Source organism: Mauremys mutica, chromosome 3 (genome assembly GCF_020497125.1).
Source record: "Mauremys mutica isolate MM-2020 ecotype Southern chromosome 3, ASM2049712v1, whole genome shotgun sequence".
NCBI classification, from domain to species: domain Eukaryota; kingdom Metazoa; phylum Chordata; order Testudines; family Geoemydidae; genus Mauremys; species Mauremys mutica.
Genome location: NC_059074.1, coordinates 160,782,031 through 160,802,672, shown reverse-complemented (window position 1 = coordinate 160,802,672; position 20,642 = coordinate 160,782,031). Strand labels below are relative to the sequence as shown.

Sequence of the window (20,642 nt, the reverse complement as noted above, 5' to 3'; positions counted from 1 at the left end):
ACAAGTGATTTCATTTTTTTTCACGACTACATTGGATTTTCAGACCTGAAGAAAGAAAGAGAAAATGTTTGAATTTCTTGCTTTTCACCGAAAACTCTCGGAATTTTGCAAAATATGATTTTTTTAAAACGAACAATCTGGCTGTTGAACATTAAATGCATAGGAACTGTTAAAAAATCCTTGTATATGAAGATGCTGTACAAAATAATATATCTTCCCATAGGTGGAAATTTGGATATTAAACAACACATCAGTTACGTTGAAACCTTGTTAGTAAAGACCTGCAGAAAATGTAATTACTTATTTTCCCTCTCCTAAATATTTGTTTTATTTGGTTTGCTGTGTTTACAAAATACTCAACGAGTCGTTACGGTGAATTTACAAAGCAAATAGAAAAGTGTAAGCACATTCTTGACAAAAGTATGCAGTAAAAAAGCAGTTAGTACCATTGTCTCCGAGACCTGTCGCTATTATTTATATGAAGCCCAGAGCCAACAGGGTAGTGTTCAGGTAAGTACCTACACCGCACTTGCTATTAAATCTACACATTCTCTTACACACAGGCCAAGTCTCACTTGTTTGAAAGGAAACGTCTTTAATTTGAAACGATTTTAAGGCAGGTTTTCGCTCTCATTATGAAGGATTTTACTGTGTGTTTGAATGAAACCTTTTGCAATCATAACTGGTAACTAAAGCATATCGCGAAGTCAATCTGTTACAGTTTGACAGTCCTGTGTGTAGAATAATACTGTAGAATTTGGGGGGGGTGAGTGGGAAGAAGGGGACAGCACTATATAGACGCAAGAGTTTTCGGCTCCTTAGCTCATTTTAAGGACGGGGGAGGGGAAACAGCCTTGTTTATAGCAGAATTTTCAACTCAGCTTCGGGAGGAGACAGCTCTGCACTGTAGCTGCATCTTCTCCCCCACTCGGGACCCCGCAGGGGTGGAAGGGGCATACACAGGGATTGTAGATGGATTAATATTCATCCCCCACCGCTGCCAAGAAGCCCCGAGGACAGACAGGGAAGATCGGGCAGCCTAGACCGCGGCGTGGCCAGTGCCCCGTTCAGGGCGGGGGGTCGGGGAAGGGGAGCTAGGTAGACAGAGTTCAGCCCTGGCCCGGCGCCGGGCGCGCTACAAGTGCAGCGCTCGCTCCCCCGGGGCTCGCAGCAAGCGCGGCGCGGCCAGCCGCCGCCTGCCCCCACCCCTCGGCCCTGAGTGGCTGCCGGCGGCCCAATGAGCGGCCGGAGGCGGCCGAGCAGCTGACAGCGGCGCCCCTGCCCGTTCCGCGGGAGGAGGCGGGCTGGGCTCCGGGCGCAGGGGGTTTGTTTGGGGTGGGTGTTCCCCCCTCCGAGTGGCCGGGCGCGCTGCAGGGAGAGGAGCGGCCCCACTCTCCCGCTCGCTACGGATGCGCCGAAGGCGGCCGGCACCTTTGCGCTGAGCTCCCGGGCTGCACGGGAGGAGCCCCGCCGCTCCCCAGTGCGGGGGCCGCCGGCCGCACGCTCCCTCCGGCCGGGGGAAAGAGCCGACGGCGGAGCCTCGTCCGGCCCAGCGCCCCGGCCCCAGGATGTACACGGCCGGCCTGGCCCCTTTCTACGCCTCGAACTTCAGCCTGTGGTCCGCGGCGTATTGCTCCGCGTCCGGGCCGGGCGCGGGCGGCTGCTTCCCCCTGGATCACGCCGTGGTGAAGAAACCTTCCTTCTGCATCGCAGACATCCTGCACGCCGGGCCGGGGGAGGCGGCGGCGGCCGAGAGCCTGCCCGGAGCCTCCGCCGCCGGCCTGGCCGCTCACTTGGGAGCGGTCCATCCCCACGCTCAGTTCCACGCCGCCGGCTCCCCGCTCAGACCCACCCCGGTGGTGGCCCCGGACACCCCCGCCGGCTTCCCCGCTAGGCTTTCCCCGCTCTCTGCCGCGTACCCTCACCACCACCACCACCACCAGCAGCACCGATCGCCGGGAGCCGCCAGCGGGGGCACCCCCGCCCCGGGCCGGCTGCACGGGAACCCATCGCACAGCGGCCCTGCGCCCGCTCCTTCCAGCAAAGATCTGAAATTTGGGATTGATCGCATTTTGTCCGCGGAGTTTGACCCCAAAGTCAAGGAAAGCAACACGCTAAGAGGTAGAGATCTGAGCTTTTCTCGCTGTCGGTTTGTAGCCAGTCTTAACTTTTACAAAAAAAAAATCACTACTCTCAAGGTAGTGTTATTTTTCTGCAGTTTCCTTTAACACTAATATCTACAATCCCATGTACTGCAAAAGCCTGTCATTGAGATTACGCTGCTTTAGAAACAATCGCTCTCAGCTCCCTAAAGATTGTACGCAGAGGGTAGATCACATTTTGGAAGGCTTTTCCTGCAATCAGGCTCCTCATGCAGTGTGTAAACACGCTGACAACGAGTAAATCTATTAAAGGAACTCCGGTGCTAGGGGAACATACTGCACCTCCAGAGGGAAACCATTGTATAAAGTTCCCTGGCTTGTACGTTCCTATCATGTCACTTCAGAAAGTGTGATTTCCCCACTGCCCACGCTCTTCATGTATCTGACTGTAGAAAAGCTACTGCCCCCCCCAGTCCAAACTCCCACACATACACTTTAGATGAATCAGATCAATTCATTAGAAGCTTCAAGGTGTGTGGATTTATATTGCAATATAACAGAGCTCTCCTTGTTCCTGTGCTCACAGATCTGACCTCCTTATTAACTACAAGCCGCCAAACTGGGGTTCATCTCCCCACCTTGCAGCCTTCAGCCGGCCAGTTCTTCGCGTCTCTAGATCCCATTAACGAGGCCTCTACTATTCTGGGTCCCTTAAACACAAACTCAAGGAATTCAGTTCAGCACCAGTTTCAAGACACTTTTCCAGGTACAAACCCTCCCTCTTAAATCCATCCCTGGCACAAGTCAGTTATCAACAGGGCCTGGACAATCTAGACAGCTGATTGTGGCCCTCAGTGGATCTATATAGAGCCATAGGAGCTCTACCCAAAAGAAATTTGGCGGATGCTTGAAACCTGAAGTTTCTTTTTTTTTTTTAGTGAAGATCACACCTTAACATCTCATCTACAACGAAAATCTTGGAGGTGGGCTGCATGTGGGGAGGATAATACATCTAACAAACTGATCACAAATTATAATGCTAGTTAGTGAAAGTAACAGCTGGGGGGAAAGAAACATACCTGACTTTAAAAAAAGATGTAATAAATTAATGAGAAAATGTTAAGTTGTAATATTTAGGTGGCATTTAGTTGGTCTCCATAGACTGATGCCTGCAGGGAAGGCCCTATCTATTATTTGAAACTCATTTAAAAATTCTCTTCATTCATAAATACAAATAACACGGTTTGTCTCTCTCTCCCTCTTTTCAAATCAACAGGTCCTTATGCAGTTTTAACTAAAGACACATTGCCTCAAACGTACAAAAGAAAACGTTCCTGGTCCAGAGCTGTGTTTTCCAATCTACAGAGGAAAGGTTTAGAGAAAAGATTTGAAATTCAGAAATATGTCACGAAACCGGACAGAAAACAACTTGCAGCGATGCTGGGACTGACTGATGCCCAAGTAAGAGCCTCTTTGGGTTTTATGTTTTCCTCTCCTCCCATCTCTTAAATCCGATCGGGTAAATGTAGATTAATTTGTGTTCCCCGCTTCCCCTTTCCCTGCGTTATGGGGTCATTTTAAAACCTGGCCACGTAGCATATGGAATGCTGGTGAATTTGTTCCGCTATTCAACCTATTTGTACAGTGAATCTGCAAATTCATGTGTCTGTATTCAAGTATGCATCTTCTAGCAGAGAAAAATCCCTGTAGCCCAGAGATTTATGTCAACATGCCCTGTGCGTTTGTTTTGGCAAATGCGGAAAAGTAGGAGCAAGAAAGCAAATAGGCCGTGGGAGATGGTAATTATGAACTTTATCGAAGTGCAATTCACCGTAGGAGGCAGTTTTTCTCGAAGGAGATAAACGAGAGAGCACAAGACTATTTTTTTTTAATTCTCTCTTTCTGGATTATGAAATCCTTAGTTCTGAGGAAGTGAAAACTCCTTTTCATACGGAATCGTTAAACGCCACTAAGTAATGATTCCACTACTGATGGCCCACAGTACATAGAATTGTATAACCTTGCGGTCTGTTGAGCAAGATTTGGTTTCCTGGACGAAAAGGAAGACAAAGAAGAAGGAAAAAAACCGCTTGTATTCAAACACCACAAACAACAACAAAAAAATCGTACAAAGCTAAAATATCTTTCGGTCGGAGGAGAATGAGAGCTTTTTGGCAGCCTAATTTTATCCCAGCTCTGCATAGTTACGCTGAGCATTTTGTAAATGCTGTTATGGAGGTAGCAGGGCTCACACAAGAGTCTGTCCCAATTTATAAATCGAAATCGAAAATAGTCTCTTTCCCTGGACATCTGGCTGTCTAGATTTCCTTTCCCAATGCATTTTTTAATATGAGGCTAGAACGGTGAATTCACACCACCTCCCGGGGGACAGTATAGATGGTGTATGATATCATCTGTACACGCTCCATGCATGCTACAGACAGAATATATGTAGTGTCGATGTAGGGATAGTATTGTATTTAAAGATAAACTCATCTTTTGGGGAGGGGCTTTTAGAATAACGCGCGGTAAAATGAGATACATTTGTCCGGGCCACTGCTGGTCAGTGCAACAACTGGAGCGCGCAGAACAAATTGGTGAGGAAATGCAGAAGTATGAAAAAAGAAACAGTTAATGCCATTTTTTTTGTAAATGGCCCCAGCAAAGTCTTGCTTGAGTGTGCCGGGGGAGCGCTGGGAGACTGTCCCCGCAGGACAGCGGAGCCGGAGGGGGGGGGGGCGGGAGCGGAGGTTGGGGTGTCTCAGCCCGCCCACTGATCTCGGGTGGGTCTCTCTTGTGTCTTGGTGACCCTTAGGTGAAGGTCTGGTTCCAGAACAGGCGCATGAAATGGAGACACTCCAAGGAAGCGCAGGCCCAGAAGGAGAAGGAGAAGGAGCCTGCCGAGAAGCCCGCGGCCGAGGGGGAGCGGGAGCAGAGCCCCAGCCGCTCGGAAGCGGAGAGCGAGAGCAGCGACTCGGAGTCTCTGGACATGACCCCCAGTGACACGGAACGGACTGAGGGCGCCGAGCCGGCCCTGCACCAAACCAGTGTCATCAAGTCCTCCGGCAGCCCGGACCTGCCGGCAGCACCGCCCCCGCCAGCCGGCTCCGAGAGCCCCGAGCCGCCGCCGGCGCAGCTGGGCGGCCTATAGAGAGGGAGCGGGAGGCGCACCCGGCCTTGCGGGGCCCAGAGACTCGCTGTACAGGACCATTGCTAATTTATGTCCCTGACTCCGAGCTGCCCGAGGAGCCCCAGGCTGGGCAGCCCCCAGGCCCTCCCCTAACCCCGAGATCAACGGGGGACGGAGGGAGGGGAGCTGCGTGGTGGGACGAGCCTGAAGCGCCTACCCCGTGTGTTGTACATACCAGGGCGAGCCAGACAACCCAAGGCAGAGCCGCCCTCGCTCAGAAAGCGGTAGCGACTTTCCGTGTGCTTCGGCTCGCGGCCCTGACCAGCTCTGCGGGAGGAGCTTTTCCTGTCTCAGCCAAGCGAGGGACTCGGAGACTGCTCTGTATCCCCCCCCCCGCCCGCCACCTTTCAACCTCGCCATCAAACAATTTACAATGTGAATATGTTACCAACGCACTCCTCCTCCATTGCCATGTGTTGCTTTGTATAATCCGGCCAAGAAATACTGCACTGAAAACAAACAAAATACTGTAAATAAAATGTTTGCTATGGTTTGTAACCCTGTCTAGTTTGTTACAGGGCCAGGTCTGGCTGGGTTGGTTCAACTTGCAAGAGGGAGAGTTTGAATGACGATATGGTCCAGTCATCATTCCATAATACTAAAGACACTAAATACGTTCACAATATAAGTAGATGAATCCGATCAAAACATTCGGATTAATTTTCCAGCTCTGTAGATGAGAATCTTACTAATTAGGATCGTAGGGTTTTGTTTAATGATTTTAAAAAAATGTAAGGTCTGATTGAACCATAAGCCCTGCCTAGATTAAGCTATTAGGTGTTTAATCAGAGCTTGGACCAGCAAACGAATTGCATTTCCTTCCACTCATGCACGTGAGGCTATATGGAAACACTATTGCAACAAAGTGCCCAGGAAGGGGATGTAGATTGCTTGGGTTTGGTTTTGTTTCTAAACTGTAAATGTATGAATTTTATTGATACTTTGTATCCAATTCACAGACGGGGCTGAATAGCCAACCGAGGCTACTCTGACGCTTCTCAGAGCCTAGATGAACTCCTCGCCGTCCCGGCTGAAGTCCGTAGGAGTTTTGTTTAAGGGATGGTTCTTTTACAGATATGAAGGGCCAGAAGGGTGTGTGACATAAAGAGTATTTGACGCTGATCTCGTTAAAGTCAGCGGCCAACACTCCACTGGAAACTGGATCGTGCCTCCCCCCCTTAATGTGGCAAAAGGCTCTTTCCTCTCTGGGTTTCTTATCAGCACGAGTCTCTGGCCTGTGCACTCGGACGACCCTGGGTGTGGATGGGGTGGGGGGATGTCTGCAATGGGTGCGTGCTACAATCTCGCCCTTAGTCTGAGGGGAAAGCACTGTGAGTGGCGTCGGGCTCGGGGGCTGTCCTGGGGCTCTCCTTTCTATTACATGAGGTGCATGGATCGCGCTACTCTGTCCATTTCCAGGCAGGGTCCAGGCTGAGATCAGCTGGCTCCAGTCAGCCCTCTCGGTTCATCTACCGCATCATCCCGGTCTTTGAAAAGGGGCCAAAAATCTTCCCTTTCCCAAAGCCTCATCACTGCGAGGGAACACTGAGGCTGGCTGTTCATTGAGGTACCCCGAAATCCGCCCCCCCTTACCCAAATGGCGAATCAAGCAGAAATCAGGACTAGGGAGGGGCCATACTAATTTCCCAGTGAGATGGCACTGGGGTCCCATGCACAGTCTAATCTTAGCAATGACCTCTATTGCCAGACTGCCCGGGTGCAGTAGATACTGGAGGATTGGGCCTAGCTCTGATCTCACCCACAGGAAGTAGGCTACTGAAGTCATTGGCCTTCCAACCAGGGCGAGAGGCGGAATCCAACCGCAAGGCGCCAGGCTCTGCAAATGTGACACCCATTTAAGATGAAGAGCTGAAAAGCGATCAGTGCCCTCTGGTGATGGCACTGGGATGGAGCTAAGGGGCTCAAACTCAAGGCGAAAATCTTAAGCAAACAGAGCGAGATTTTCCTCGTCTTGGCCCAGCAGAGCAAAACGAACTGAAGAGCCATAACAGATCGGAAAGGGTGAATAATTTCACACAAAAATAGCAAGACATAAATGCATCCAGATAACAAAGTGATAGCAGCGTTCTCATCCCTTCTAGGCATAGCGACTGTTACAGGCCAGGTGGGGTTCACAGCGTGTCGGGGTGGAAAATGAATTCTAGTAAAGGAGGAACTTACTCCTTAGCGGCTAAGAAGGGAACGAGAATCTCCGTCTCCGAAACACTCCCAAATCTCAGATTCTCAAACCTGTTTCCTTTGCTCCTCCTGACGCTTCGCCGTTCTCTTCAAAGGATTTTTAGTCAGGGTCCAGGAGAAAGCGAATGCTTACTGCTGTCCGCATGATCACCACACAGCAAGGAAACAGAGCTGGGAAATCCTAGGGCCCGAACTTACTGCCCACTGAAGTCAATGGGAGCCTCGCCCTTTCCGCCAGTAACCAGGCCCCAGCGCTTCTACCCTTGCTCAAATAATTAGGTAGGTAGGTGGGAAAAAAAGCTTTTAAAGCAACACGGATACTCCTGTAACTTTGCTATATACGGAACCTAACGAACTATTTTATTTTCACGCAAGTCCAAGTGAGCTGAGGTCATTTTTTCTTTTTGGTTCAAACCATTTTTTGTACCGTTTGCAGTTTCATATCTGTCAAGCCTATAGAAAATCTGTAGCGAATAAATGTTTTTTTGGTGAGGTCTTCCCAGCCTTCATTTTTACTGCATACAATATATTTAGGAGGAAAATGTTCTGTGTATCTGTCTGAAACACTCACCTATAGAAATATATTTGTGAGCAAAACTATGCTTCAAATATCGGAAAATAATGTGGGTTATTTATATAGCGCCTGCAACATATGTTAATTTGAGTTTATTTTAAAGTAACGAGTTTATAACGATAAATGATACACAGCTAGCCAGCAAAATGTTAGACGATCTCCATTTTTATCCTCAGCAAACCTACGTAACGCAGCTCACAAATAACCACTTCTTTGTTTTTGTTTAGTCTATGAAAAACAACCAAGCTTGAACAGGTTTGTTAAAACATCAAGGTGGATTTTATCAAATATTTGGACGATTGTTACCAAATAAATTAGAGGGGAGAAATGAAAGGCTAAGTGATTTTTGAAAGTGTGTATATACATATCCTCTCCTCTCGTTTTAAAGTTGTCCGATTCTTTTATAAATGTGACTTTATATATTACACCTTAAAGGTGGCGTGGGTGACTTTTGAAACACTAGACTACAGAAGTCAGAATCCTTTTATAAGAAGAGGTAGCGAGCAAGAGCTCGCTTCGTAGATAGGTAGGTTGAGAGACAAAAGGAGACTTTTCACAGAGAAGTAGCTTACCGTCTGGCCACAACGTTTTAAAAATAATATCTTAAAAGAGGAACAAACAGGCTGACCGAGAAAGGTGATCAGATCGAGAAGGAACACTCCTGAGGAAAACTCCTGATGCTCCATACGAAAGGTGCCATGAAAACATTAGAAATTAATTCCCACCGACCGTTTAACATTGGCACACTTCCTGTACACCTTAGAGATAAAGTTTCAGAGGCCAGTTGTATGCCTACTGCTGGGGAAATACTTTGCAAGGGGAAGAAGTCAGGTTGCAGTCCTAGCTCCCCTCGCTAGGCTTGGTTTGTGCATTTCGTTTATGGATCCAGTTCTTTGTTTTGTTTTAAAATCGCGGAGTGGAAGAATAATTCTTCCTCATCAGAAAAAAAATAATAAAAAAATCCGCCCATAATAGATTCTCTCTTAAATATTATCTGACGGGGGGTAGGGTGTGTGTGTGGGGGGGACCCCGATTTCCTAATGTAAAAAGATAGAGAGCTTTATGAAAATATATTTCACTGTTTTATCTCTTCTCCAGTCTTGTAGATAAACATAAAATATTGTTATATTAGGATAATGTTGTGATTCTGCCCAGATCTGCCAGTATATACTATTGAACCTAACAAGAAGTAAATGCGTATATAAAATATTTTAAGGATGATTTGTCTGACAGTAAAGAATTTGGATTGTTTTATTTTTAATTGAAAGTGGAAAAATTAAGCTCTCCCAGTTGCCAATTCCTCGGATATCTTTAACACCAGGGACCATAGTCCCTCAGATAGTTTCTGCTACATGATCTAGTTTTTCTCCCCTAAAGGATTTAGTGCATGTGATTTTGAAATCTTTTGCTGTCAGTTCCAATCACGTTGAATACATTGTACTAGCACGACAAGATTTTGTTCCAGCAGATCTTTTGTATAGTATATTTGAATTTCTTTGAAGTAAATAGACGTTCTGCTAGTCCCCAGTTTAGAGAGAGAAACGGGAATGTATGTTTCCCTTTAGAAATGACCGTCCTCTTCAAATCTGCGCCTCTGGGGCTACTCGGTAGCACAACTGCGCGTTTAAACGCCATCAGCACTTCTGTGCCTCTAGGCTCCTTTTCTCTTTTTAGCATTAGGAATGGACCGCACAGTGTCTTGCAATTTTCCATTGGTTGTGTGCGGCCGGTTGTGTGAGACGCTCTGTCACGGAGTTAGATGAAGCATTTCATGAGGAACAGCCACGGGAACTTTATCGATTACACCGGAAAAGATATTTCCCTTCCTCCTCCCCATTTTTCATGGTGATGTTGGATAACATTAATAATAAACGGTGGGGCCTTTTCGTACTAGTTCACCTGAAGATGGCAACTTTCCTAATCACCTATAATAAAACCCACTTTGGGTCTCTCTCTTTCTCTCAACCCCAGCACCCAGCAGGGCTCCTTTTCACGAGTAGTTTACAAATAAGCATATGTTTCTGACAGTCTGATATTTAACCACGTTGCATGCAGATTTTCCATAGGAATCTAGTCCCCCTGGACAATTACTTACAAGTAATCTCCCAATAGCCAAACAAACGCTGAGATACAAACCAGCCTCTGACATAATCCACATTTTCAAAACAGGCACATTTTTATACGAGAAATATATTGAAATCGTGTCGATTAGAAGATATTCATGTTATGAAACAGACGTCACTGCAAGAGAAATTGCCACAACACACACACACAAGTTCTTGATTTAATTCTGTTCCGTCCCTCTGCGTCTATCAAAAAGCTGTCCGTGTTAAAAATTAGGAAAAACGAGAAAGTGCATAGAAACCTGAAGAAACGTGGAGTTCACATCCCTAGTTAGTTCAGTGGAATAAGCCTACGTTTCTGGACAAATACGTATTTTGAGATCAGGCTTAAGTTTACAGAATTGTTTTCAAACTTGACTTGGTTGGGAATCCCTATTTCACACGCCCGCCCACACAATCTTCCTTATAGTTTATGCTTCGGGACTGGCTGGCGTCCATAAGACAAATTGCAATCTCCGAAATGTCAACTTTTGCCACAATCTCTGCTTAAAAAATAATCCAAAACCAAAAAACACCCCCCCTCCTTATTGCTGTGGAGCGCTCATCAGAAATAATGGCTGTTTACACAAAACCTTTATTCACTTTCTTAAATAAACACCACTGAACTCAAATAAAGCAAACTCTCAGCTATAATTCAGGCACAACGTTTGCTATGTGTATTCTCGACCGTGGACCTGGTCAGACTCCTAAAAAAGAAATCTGAAGTCTCCTTTCAGACTTCACCTCCAATAGCAAAATGTCCTTGTTCACCTCGGCAAGTGTAGCCTTACTTTGATTTATTTATTTTTTTTGGTCGGAAGAATGAAACATTTTCTTCCATCTCCCGTCCTCGGGGATCACGTTTTGATGCTTTTTTTTAAATAAGGTTGCAACAGCAGCTCCCTCTACTGTGAAACCTGCTAAATATTTACCTCTAAAAATAAGGTGTCAAAAGCCGTGGGGGGAAGAAAGGGGAAGATTCATAGGAATAAAAGCCCTCAGAGACCGTTTGAAATACATTCTTGTGGAACACGAGGTTGGGGAGACATTCTGTAGCAACCTTTGGAAGAGATGAATGCCCGATGGTTGTGTGAAGGTATATTCAACAGGCAATAGCAATTTAGATCAATGTAATCACAAACACACTGTTTTGTTAAAGAAGAGTGATTATCAGTCCATGCTTCACTCACTAATTGCTTTAAATAGCCTAAGGAGTTTGTTATGATCTCATTTGTCTTAAGGAATCATTGGCCGGTAAATGAATCTGCTGGTGTAATTAAAGTGAAAACCAATTAGATAGCCAAAGTACCGTGGAGAGTTGGAGACCTTCCCAGCTGATATCGCTAAAGAGCAGCTCCTCCTGCTCTTTGGGGTTGCGAGAGAAGGGGGATACCTGAGAGCACATACACTCAAACTCGCCTCGAGCAACTCCCGGGACAACCATGCCTAAGGTCTTCCAAACAAAGCGTCGCTGGAAGCCATCCTGGATTGACAGGACATCTCCCCCGTTTGAGTGATGGGTCCCTCCCTTCCTCCGCCTGGTTATCAACAAACATGGAAAGTGCCCTTCTCTCTAAACAATCCGGAGCACTGTGGTGGAGTGGGACACACACGGGGTAGGAAGTTTCCTTCCCCTAAAGCCTGGGACTCCCAGCCTAATGAGCTCCATTAAGCGTATTATGGATGTACAAGTTTGCTGTGAGGTCCTGGCTGGAGGGAAAGGTTCCTGTTGCAGTTCCAAGCGCTCTGATCTGCACCACCTGGCTGAAACCAGAGAGCCGCCGCTGCCTTAATGGGTTTAGCCTGGGCTAATTGGTGTTTTAGGAGAGTTGCCAAATTATACTGCAGGGTCTGTGGAGGGAGACTTTCCTCGCTTTTCATTGATGGGACTTGCACCCGAAGCACTGAGCGATTCCACGGGTACAAACATACAGGGGCGCGCAGTGAGTGGTCTTAAAGGCAACGTGATAGTTTGGAGGCCAACGGCTACTGGTGCCAAGACCCTCAAGCTGGCCTTTGTCAACGTGAGCGTGCTCTAATTAGGTGCCCTCTGCCTCCCTATGCGTGTGATTCCCGCTTTCCCATCCGTGCCCGTTTCTCCGCAGCTGGCCCAGGCTTTGGGTGACGCCTGACCTGGGCTCTGCACGCTGCCAGCTCACTTTTTATTGAAAAGAACAAAATGGATAGTACTGCAAAGCCTCCAGTTCGTGCAAAGCCCCCGTCTAGCCAAATCAACGGATGGAGCAGGTGACACGGATCTCTTTAAAGAGCGGGGTTGAAATGCTTCGAGGCGGTGTTAATGCGTGCACTGGGTGGGCCGCGTGTAGAGCTGCCCGTTTGACTTCCGGGGGGAATTCAGCTTGGGAGGGGGGAAAAACCAACAACCGTGGTGGCCCATGGGGAGGAAAAGGTTTCAGAGCTCGATCTGGTTACAGGACTATCCCCCGAGGGCCATGAAACCGGGGTTGGAAAATCTCAATATAACAACCCCCGCGTGTCGCCTGAGCATTTAGAAACCGCCATGAAATATATGGACGGAAATGGGAATTGTGTGGCGTGGTAGTTTTAAAGGATAAAGAGTTATTGCTGGTCGATTTAAATCGTTTTCATCTGGGTAATTTTTCAAAAATCTCACTAGCTAGGGAAGTTCTGTAGTGCTCCATTCTCGATTGCAGGGACATTCTCTCTCTCTCTCTCGAATGCCATTTTTCTGAGATACCATAAAGGATCAGTTTCTATTGGAGAGCATAGAAAATTCATTTGTATCTAAAGCCGGATATGCCAGTTTTCCATTGGAAACACGTCATAATATTTGTATCGACGTAATTTATTTTCTCTAAAGTTTTTCTCTTAACCCAGTTTAAACACGGAGATCGTTTGTCCACCTACAATTACATTACACCAAGGCACAGAGGTTCTCGGTACTTTTTCAACCGGCAGAGTAACAGCGTTGGGTGTAAAGTTGGGCAGAGCGCTCAGGTCACGCAGCGTTTGGGACCAGAGTCAATGCGCTATTTTTATAAACGCTAGAAAGCGATTAGACCCTTCACTCCCCTGGAATGGAGCTGGCGTTTGGGAAGCTGGAGGAATGCCTGACAGAGGCCTAGAGCGGGAGGGAGGGATAGCTCCGTGGTTTGAGCATTGGCCTGCTAAACCCGGGGTTGGGAGGTCAATCCTTGAGGGGGCCATTTAGGATGTGGGGCAAAAATTGGGGATTGGTCCTGCTTTGAGCAGGAGATGGATTAGATGGCCTCTTGAGGTCCCTTCTAACCCTGATGTTCTATGATGCTGCAGGCCACAATGGCTGCTAAGAAAGGCCTTTCAGTCAAGGACACAGCAGTGTGGGGGGTTGCTGGAGTTGGCAGGTGGGGCTGTTTCACACTCGCTAGGAGATCTACACTGAATGACTTGCTCAGGCCCTTCCTTGATTGGATCCATCTTTTTCCATGCCCAGAAAAAGCCAGAATAGTCTCATGGGAAAAGCCCACGCCAGCGTCACCACAGAAGTTGCATCAGTCCAGGGTGTCCTTTCAGGGGCGCCCCCCCTCCTTCTCTTCTTTGATGTCTTTTGTTTTCCTTCCCACTCTGCTCTCAGAAATTACCCACGTCCTCGCAGTCTGGTTCTCTTTCCTTCCCCTCGACGGGATGTGGTTCTGGGAGCGAGGTGAGCGAGAACAGTGCTCGGACTTAACCCCTGTACAACAAACCTTCTGCGTCGCACTCAGAAGCCGTAACCGAGTTTTTCCGAACTCGGTTAATTAAACCGAATTCCTGAAATCGGATGCCAGGTTTGCCATGTCCGAGCCTCAGCTCCTTGTTTGCCTCTCAAAACGGGGCTTCAAGGCACCGAATCCCGCCGGTGCATGTTTCTTTCCAGGCCATCCGTCGTACCCCGCCTTCCATCAACCCTCTGGTCACAATTGTATAGGCCGGTTTGTGTCGGAAACCGAACGGGGAATTTCCTGCCTTGTTAAAGATGGCACCAGATCCAACGTGCACGGGCTGCGTTTCGCTTGGGGGGAAACTCCTAGCGCCGTGTCTAACCACTCAGCTTTCTGCGGCTCCTGGGCAGCCTGCTGCATTGGCATTTACACTCCGGGGTCTCTGTCTCAGGAGGTGATGGAGAACTTCCCGCTGCGTGTGTGTAGTCGACAAAAAAAAGTCTACAAATCACGGCAGAACCATGTCCCGGGTAATGGGTCACCTGCCATGTAAGGCAGCTATTCAGAGGCCAAAGAAAGTGGGCAAATCACTCAGAGCAGGGGGCTTTCTTCTTTTGACGGCCTTATTGATTGTCCTTTGTACCAGATCTTCTTTTGCTTGTGGGCTGCCGTGAAAACTTTGGCAATCTGAGACGCTGTCTGGAGAGAAGCAAGTGCTCTCTCTCCGCATCTGTACACGATCACAACTATGTACAGGGGACAATACAACCCCTAAGCTAGTGTACTTATGGTGATGAAAAATCCGTGGATATGTTGCTTTGTTTTCCTTCAGCATTAATACCATACTGGACCCCCCTCCAAGTTATCAGGCTTCGAGAGTCTCAGAAATCAGTGTCTCGTGTAATAATCATGTATAATATAAACCCTCCAGATGGGCCCAGTAACACGTTGTGTTACGTCTTGCCCTGGGAAATGGGCTAAATCCCGTATTTATCAAAGAAACTGAAGAGGAAAGTTGCATTTTCTTTTCTTTTGATTGAGTTCTTCCCCCTTTAACTCTTCAGAGGTGGCTTTGGAAAAAAAGAAACAGAAGAGCCACCTCCCCAGAAGCCCCTGCTAACGAGGAGGCGTCGCTGGAGGCCCTGCTCAATTCACTTTTATTAAAGCAGACCGTCAGCTGTGGGACATCAAAAGGGACTTCGCCGACGTGGAGCCATTTCAGCAGTTGCAACCTGGCCTGGAATCACAAATTCAAAGACAGAGATTGGACCTGCAAAATACACTTGGGATCCGATCGGTCTTGGGGGGAAAAAAAGAAAAGAAAAGGCGGCACATGTTACAATGGGCTGGATCTCATGTAAAATGTGCCTCTTGTCATGGGATCTACTAGAATGCGACGTGTTTTCAGAGTCTGGGATGACACCTCCCAGTGGTATGCAGGGTTTGTCCAGTTTCAAACTGCCCTCCTTTGGCCCCCCCGAATTTACTCCAGACCACTTCATAGCCCCCGTCGCTTCCGCATTTCTCTCGCTCCGGATGCACCTCTTGCTCTCTCTCTCCGCTGAACCCCGTTTTGAACATAATTCTTAATTCCCCGGGGCCGCTAGCGTTTAACCCAATGCGGGAACTATTTACACTGCTTGGGCAGATCTGCGGCGGCTGCTGCCAGTTGCCAATTGCCATAGCTCTATTGACCTCAGTGCGGCGGTGACAACTGACGCCGGCGGAGGAGCTGGGTTTGGGGGCGGAGCCGGTAAAGACACACAACGCGAAGGGCCCAGTCCCGAACTCCACGCGCAGGCAAAGAGCCCACAAAGCTCAGGCTGAGGCAGGACTTTTGCGTCCCTGTCCCTCTGTACGGCATATGCACTATGTGTGTGGAGAGCTGATCTCCTGCAAACCACAACGTTAGGGGGTCAACCCTAAACCCTTTACTCCGGAGAAATCCCCGCTCCAATCAGGACCCCCCCCATCTCTCTCGCTCTCTGTACAGTAGATGTGTTTACATGTGTGCACGTCCGTTCCCATAAATCCTGCCATCTATAATCATTACCAACATGGAAAGTTTTGCCCCCGGCAGCCCCCAGCGCTCTCCCTCTCTCTCCCCCCTCCACTGCCTCTAGTTAGCGGTGATGATTTTAAAAGCATGCGATGATCTAAGCCCTAATACTAATATTATGCATCATTTGGACAGGATAACGATGCCACCTTGTCAAGCGTTGCCTCTTTACACAACCCATTTGCTGCATCTCAGAGTCATAACGGACTTGATAAATGACAAGGCGAAGATCTTGCGGCTGCCCGGCTCCTTTCTCCTGAAATCCGCCCCCTCCCAGCCCCAGCTCCCTGCGGAGAATGCGGGCAGGCGGAGCTGGGACCGCTCTGAGTACCGCAGAGCAGGGCCAGTGAAAATTTATAGTCTGTATATATTTGCTGGCTCCAGATATCGGCACTGTAATGGATGGGTATGTTTTATGAAGCCGAGCCTAAGATCTAGGGAATCAGGAGTCCCTTCCATGTATGGTGCACTCCTGTCTCTCCCTTAATCCGCCCGGCAGGCAATAAACTGCCCTGCTAAATGTGCTGCTTGATAACAGGCAACTTTTATTGATTACAAGAAAATGTTTGAAACTAAATAAAGGGCTTTTATGAGAATCCCTGCGAAGAGGTGTCTCGCCCCTCCTCCCCCTCCGCAGCCATTAAGGCGATATCGACGTTTTAATGCGTATAAACCGCGCGCTTGTTTGGCTGTCAAGGTTTCTCGTGAGCGAGAAACAGGTTTAAAATCAACCAAGAAACACCGTGTTTGCAAGAGAGGCCGCGTTCCTCTCCGGATTGTTTTGCAAGGGGCTTTGGGCTGAAATGCACACACAAAACAAAGTGCAGGCAGCCGCTTGTCTCTCCCCCTTCCTTAGGATCAGGCCACTTTCAACGCTGCAGAATCGTTTCAAAGCCCGCAGGCAGCAAGACACGGGTGCGGGGTGCAATACAGCAGCTCCGAAGAGACGACGGCTGGACAGTTATTTCACACAGGTTTGAAGGAAGAAAAGATGGAAAGTTATTTTACATCATCCCCCCTTCCTCCCCTCCCCTCCCCACCCCCTGGTTTTTGATAGGCCTTGCTGGAGAATCGGTACCAAGATCTTCTGAAATGCAGAATTATACCGCACCTTATTTATTATGTTTTTAAATCTTAAAAGATCGTTAACTGTTACAGTTTAAAGAAAAAAAACAACCATCCCGCTTTGTCTGGGTCGACATGAAGCTGAAATGTCGTGTGGACAGGAAGGAAATTTGAAGTATACGCCGAAATAACAGATCCGCCTCAAATATCTTGTTCACAAAGCCGATTTAATGTCTGTCCCTTCTGAATTGTATGAGGGAATGAACTCTTCCGTACGAAATCGACATCTCTCCGAGGGCGGGCATTATAGATCAGTGTGTAAGGTGGGCATCATTTTAGTTTCCCCAGAAGATTCGTGGCCAGTAGAAATGCTACAACGATTGGTCAGAGACCTCTGAACCGTATACTTCTTTTCTTCGTGCATGGGTCAGCCAGGAAATATACACACGTAGACACGGCAGTTTGGTGTCTAGGTCTCTAAACAGACACGCATGCTCCCATAAACTCACCACGCTTCTCATCACTGGCATCCGGAAACTCCGGTGACTCGAGCTGGGCAAAATATTTTGAATGTTGATGACGCATCACATTTTGCTACAAAACGGGGAAACATTTTTTGACAACATTTGAAGGAGCAGCCCCCTCACTTTTCGGACTTCTCGCGATGTTTTTCAAATGTCAGAACTTCGACGAAAGGTTGAAGGGGAAAGAAAAGAGATGAAATTCCCATTGTATTTCCCCCTCCCGTTTAAAACCAGCTCGATGGCAGTGTCCGTTGCAGTATTAAGACCCAAGGAACGCCATAGGGAGGGAAGTTACACAACTTATCACACGTTCTAAACCTCACCTTCCATACTGGGGAAAAACACCCTGTTTTATTCCCTTTAGGCAGAATTAAGTGGGGACTGACTCCCCTTGACTGACAAATAGAGGAATAACAACTCCCACAGATCCCAAAGAATCGGCCGGGATCGAACACCTATTTTGGATTGTTTTTTTGATAATGAGTTTATTTCACCTCGCACATATTAAACATTCTCTTGGTCTTTCTTAGGTGATCAGGGTAGCAAGTCACAAACACACTATTTTCTCCTGCAAAAATATTGCCAGCCTTCCAAGCAGGGCTCAAACTTTTTGCCACACTCTTGAAAAGGAACTGTAAAATCGCTTGGTGTCTGCAAGTTGCACCACATTTGACTGGAAAGCTATAAAACTGTCTTATCCCCTGATGTTTCTTGATTAACTTATGAGCGTAAAGGAAATGCTTGAGTGGTGTTCCCTCTGTGGTTTGCTGTTTCTGCAAAGGAAAGCCAAGGGAAGATGCTAATATTGTCATCTTATTTTACAACTTGTACCGCCTGCCTAAACAATGTATATATACAAATCAAGACGCAATGGGGTTCAGTCTCTTAAATACAGCCCATATATTTCAGAAGACTGGGAGATCATACTTGCATTTATAGCCTGCGTGGCGAATTATTTAGCTTGCTCTTTACTGCTGTTAAAATGTTGGCTTCCATTTAAATAAACAAAGTGATCCGGAATCATTCATCAGTTCAACAGAGGTCCAGTTAATAGCATGTCCCATCAGCAATTGTGTGTCAAAATTCATACACCAGCTTCCCCGTGCTTCCTTTCAACGGGCTTGCCTTTCTGCTCACTTTTCAGTCTCCCATCCATCTGTAATAACCTGCACATGGTCCCATGGCCGCGCCTAAAAAACCTGACTTGTCTCTCAACTCACCATGTGCTTACACTTAATTTTTTATCTTTCATCCTTTTTGGGGGGGAGGGGGTTGGAAACACATGGCAAGAGCTTTTGTTTTTTCTTAATTAGGCGCCTTTTACCTATAACATGCAAAGATCTTTGAGGAATATTTCTCTCATTAACGGAATTAGTGGGGGAGAACCAAACCGAAAAGTAAATGCACAAATAGTGACAGAATTGGAAAGCATTTGGGGGGTTGTCATATTCAGGCCAGGTCATAAATTAATAGATGATTTATTCTTCAATCAGGAAAAAAGCCATTAAGGTTTGCTCGGCCCTGGTCTGTGGGAAAATAATTTCTTTGATTGAGTTTCCCCTAAAGACCCCCAGAAGTTTTCTCTTTTCTGTCATGAACAGTCTGCTCTTTCCTGTCTTCCGGAAGGAGGGAAGCATAAGACCTCCGGAGAAATGCAGCTTTCCATCTTAGCTAGCATCTTGAATTTCACTTTGCATCTTTCTTCCTACCTGCTGATTTCATTTCTCTTTTGCATTGGAAAGCTTTTAAAAAATCCATCAGAGAAACCTCTAGGATCATTGGAGTAGGATAGCTTCTTTTATCAGCCTCTGCACTGGTGGCCAATATTACATTTTAAAAGGAAAAAGAGGTTTTAAAATTTTATAATGGTCAATAATAATTAATAAAAACATGATGTGGAAAGAAATTCAATCTGAGGAATGAATAAAAGAGCAGGGCTGGTGACTTTTCCATTGCTTATATTTCCTACTAGAGGCAGTGATTACCAATCACTGGCATGCTTATTTATTTAGTGTGTATATATATTTCTTAATTTATGGGAGCCTCTTGTATAAAGCCAGATCCCCAGCTGCTGTATTGTAGATCTAGCTTCATTGGCGTCAGTGGAACTGCTTCCGTTTACACCAGCTGAGCGCCTGCTTCATAGTTTCTGGTTGCCAAACAATAAAAAAAGAACATTTATAACTTGTTGGCCCATGGGAGTGTTGCATGTATTATTTAACTGCATGCCACCCTGGTAATCACCCCCTCATGAAAAATATGGGTGTTACGCTCTACCCCAATGGCTGCGAGGTTCAGGCTGAGATGGAGCAAGTTCTATAGAGAAGGGCTTTTCACCCTGAATAATGTACAGTTCTGGCTCCCCAGACATTCAAATCTAGGGACTCCTCCCCCATTTACTAATTTAAAGCTCTGTCCTGGAGAGTACTGAGCATGTCCTGTGAGGTAGTGTGTGGCCTCAATTCCCATTAATCTGGAGGGATGAACCACTATGCTGGGCCCTGGTGCACCGACCACTTCTCTTCCAATATTCTAACCTGCAGTGCCTCTTGGGCTGCTCCACACCCTAGCCGCACTAGTCCACTGGGCTGTGCTTAAGCTAAAGCATGGTGGAGCTCCAATCCCAGTCTTTCAAAAGCCCAAGACTGATTATGGGTTTCAGCACCTACAGTTGAATGGAAAGTGACAATGGCAGTGATGCAACCAGAATCTCAGGTCACGATCCTGCAATCAGATATGTTAGGGTCCGATCCTGTGAGGTGCTGAGCACCCTAGACTTCCACGGAGTTCAGTGCTTGTTGACAGTACTCAGTACCTCACAGGAATGGGCCTTTAGTGCACACTCTTGCCTCTGTCCAGAGATCTACTGTAGCCAATGGCACAGGAGTCTGCAGCAATTAACCTGACTGCAGGATGAATCCTGCAATTGACTGCTTGTGGGCACACCTTTGTGCTTTTGAAGGCAATGGGGTTCCACTCAGGTGCAGGCGTGTGCTTAGTCATTTGCAGGATTCGGGCCTAAATAATAGAACATTGATAAACCAGGATTAGAACACAGATCTTTATTTTAAAAAATTGCCAAGTTTCACTCCATTATAGTATCCAGACAACTGAGAGTGATTCAGAAATGGAAACAGAAAAAAAGCAATAAGTAATTAACTTAAT

General features: G+C 47.1%; 1 protein-coding gene across 2 annotated transcripts; it reads left to right on the top strand.

The window, feature by feature from the left end:
- The first annotated feature begins 1,304 nt into the window (after positions 1-1,304).
- HLX (H2.0 like homeobox) lies at positions 1,305-5,790 on the top strand. Of its 2 annotated transcripts, XM_045008649.1 has the most exons (4): positions 1,309-2,121; positions 2,689-2,868; positions 3,379-3,563; positions 4,918-5,790. In XM_045008649.1, exons 1-4 carry the CDS (start codon positions 1,569-1,571, stop codon positions 5,251-5,253), a joined length of 1,254 nt encoding a protein of 417 aa, XP_044864584.1. In that variant the 5' UTR covers positions 1,309-1,568; the 3' UTR covers positions 5,254-5,790. The 2 variants fall into 2 exon arrangements, with proteins under 2 accessions (XP_044864585.1, XP_044864584.1); XM_045008650.1 differs by lacking the exon at positions 2,689-2,868 and having other exon boundaries at positions 1,305-2,121.
- Positions 5,791-20,642: the final 14,852 nt, after the last annotated feature.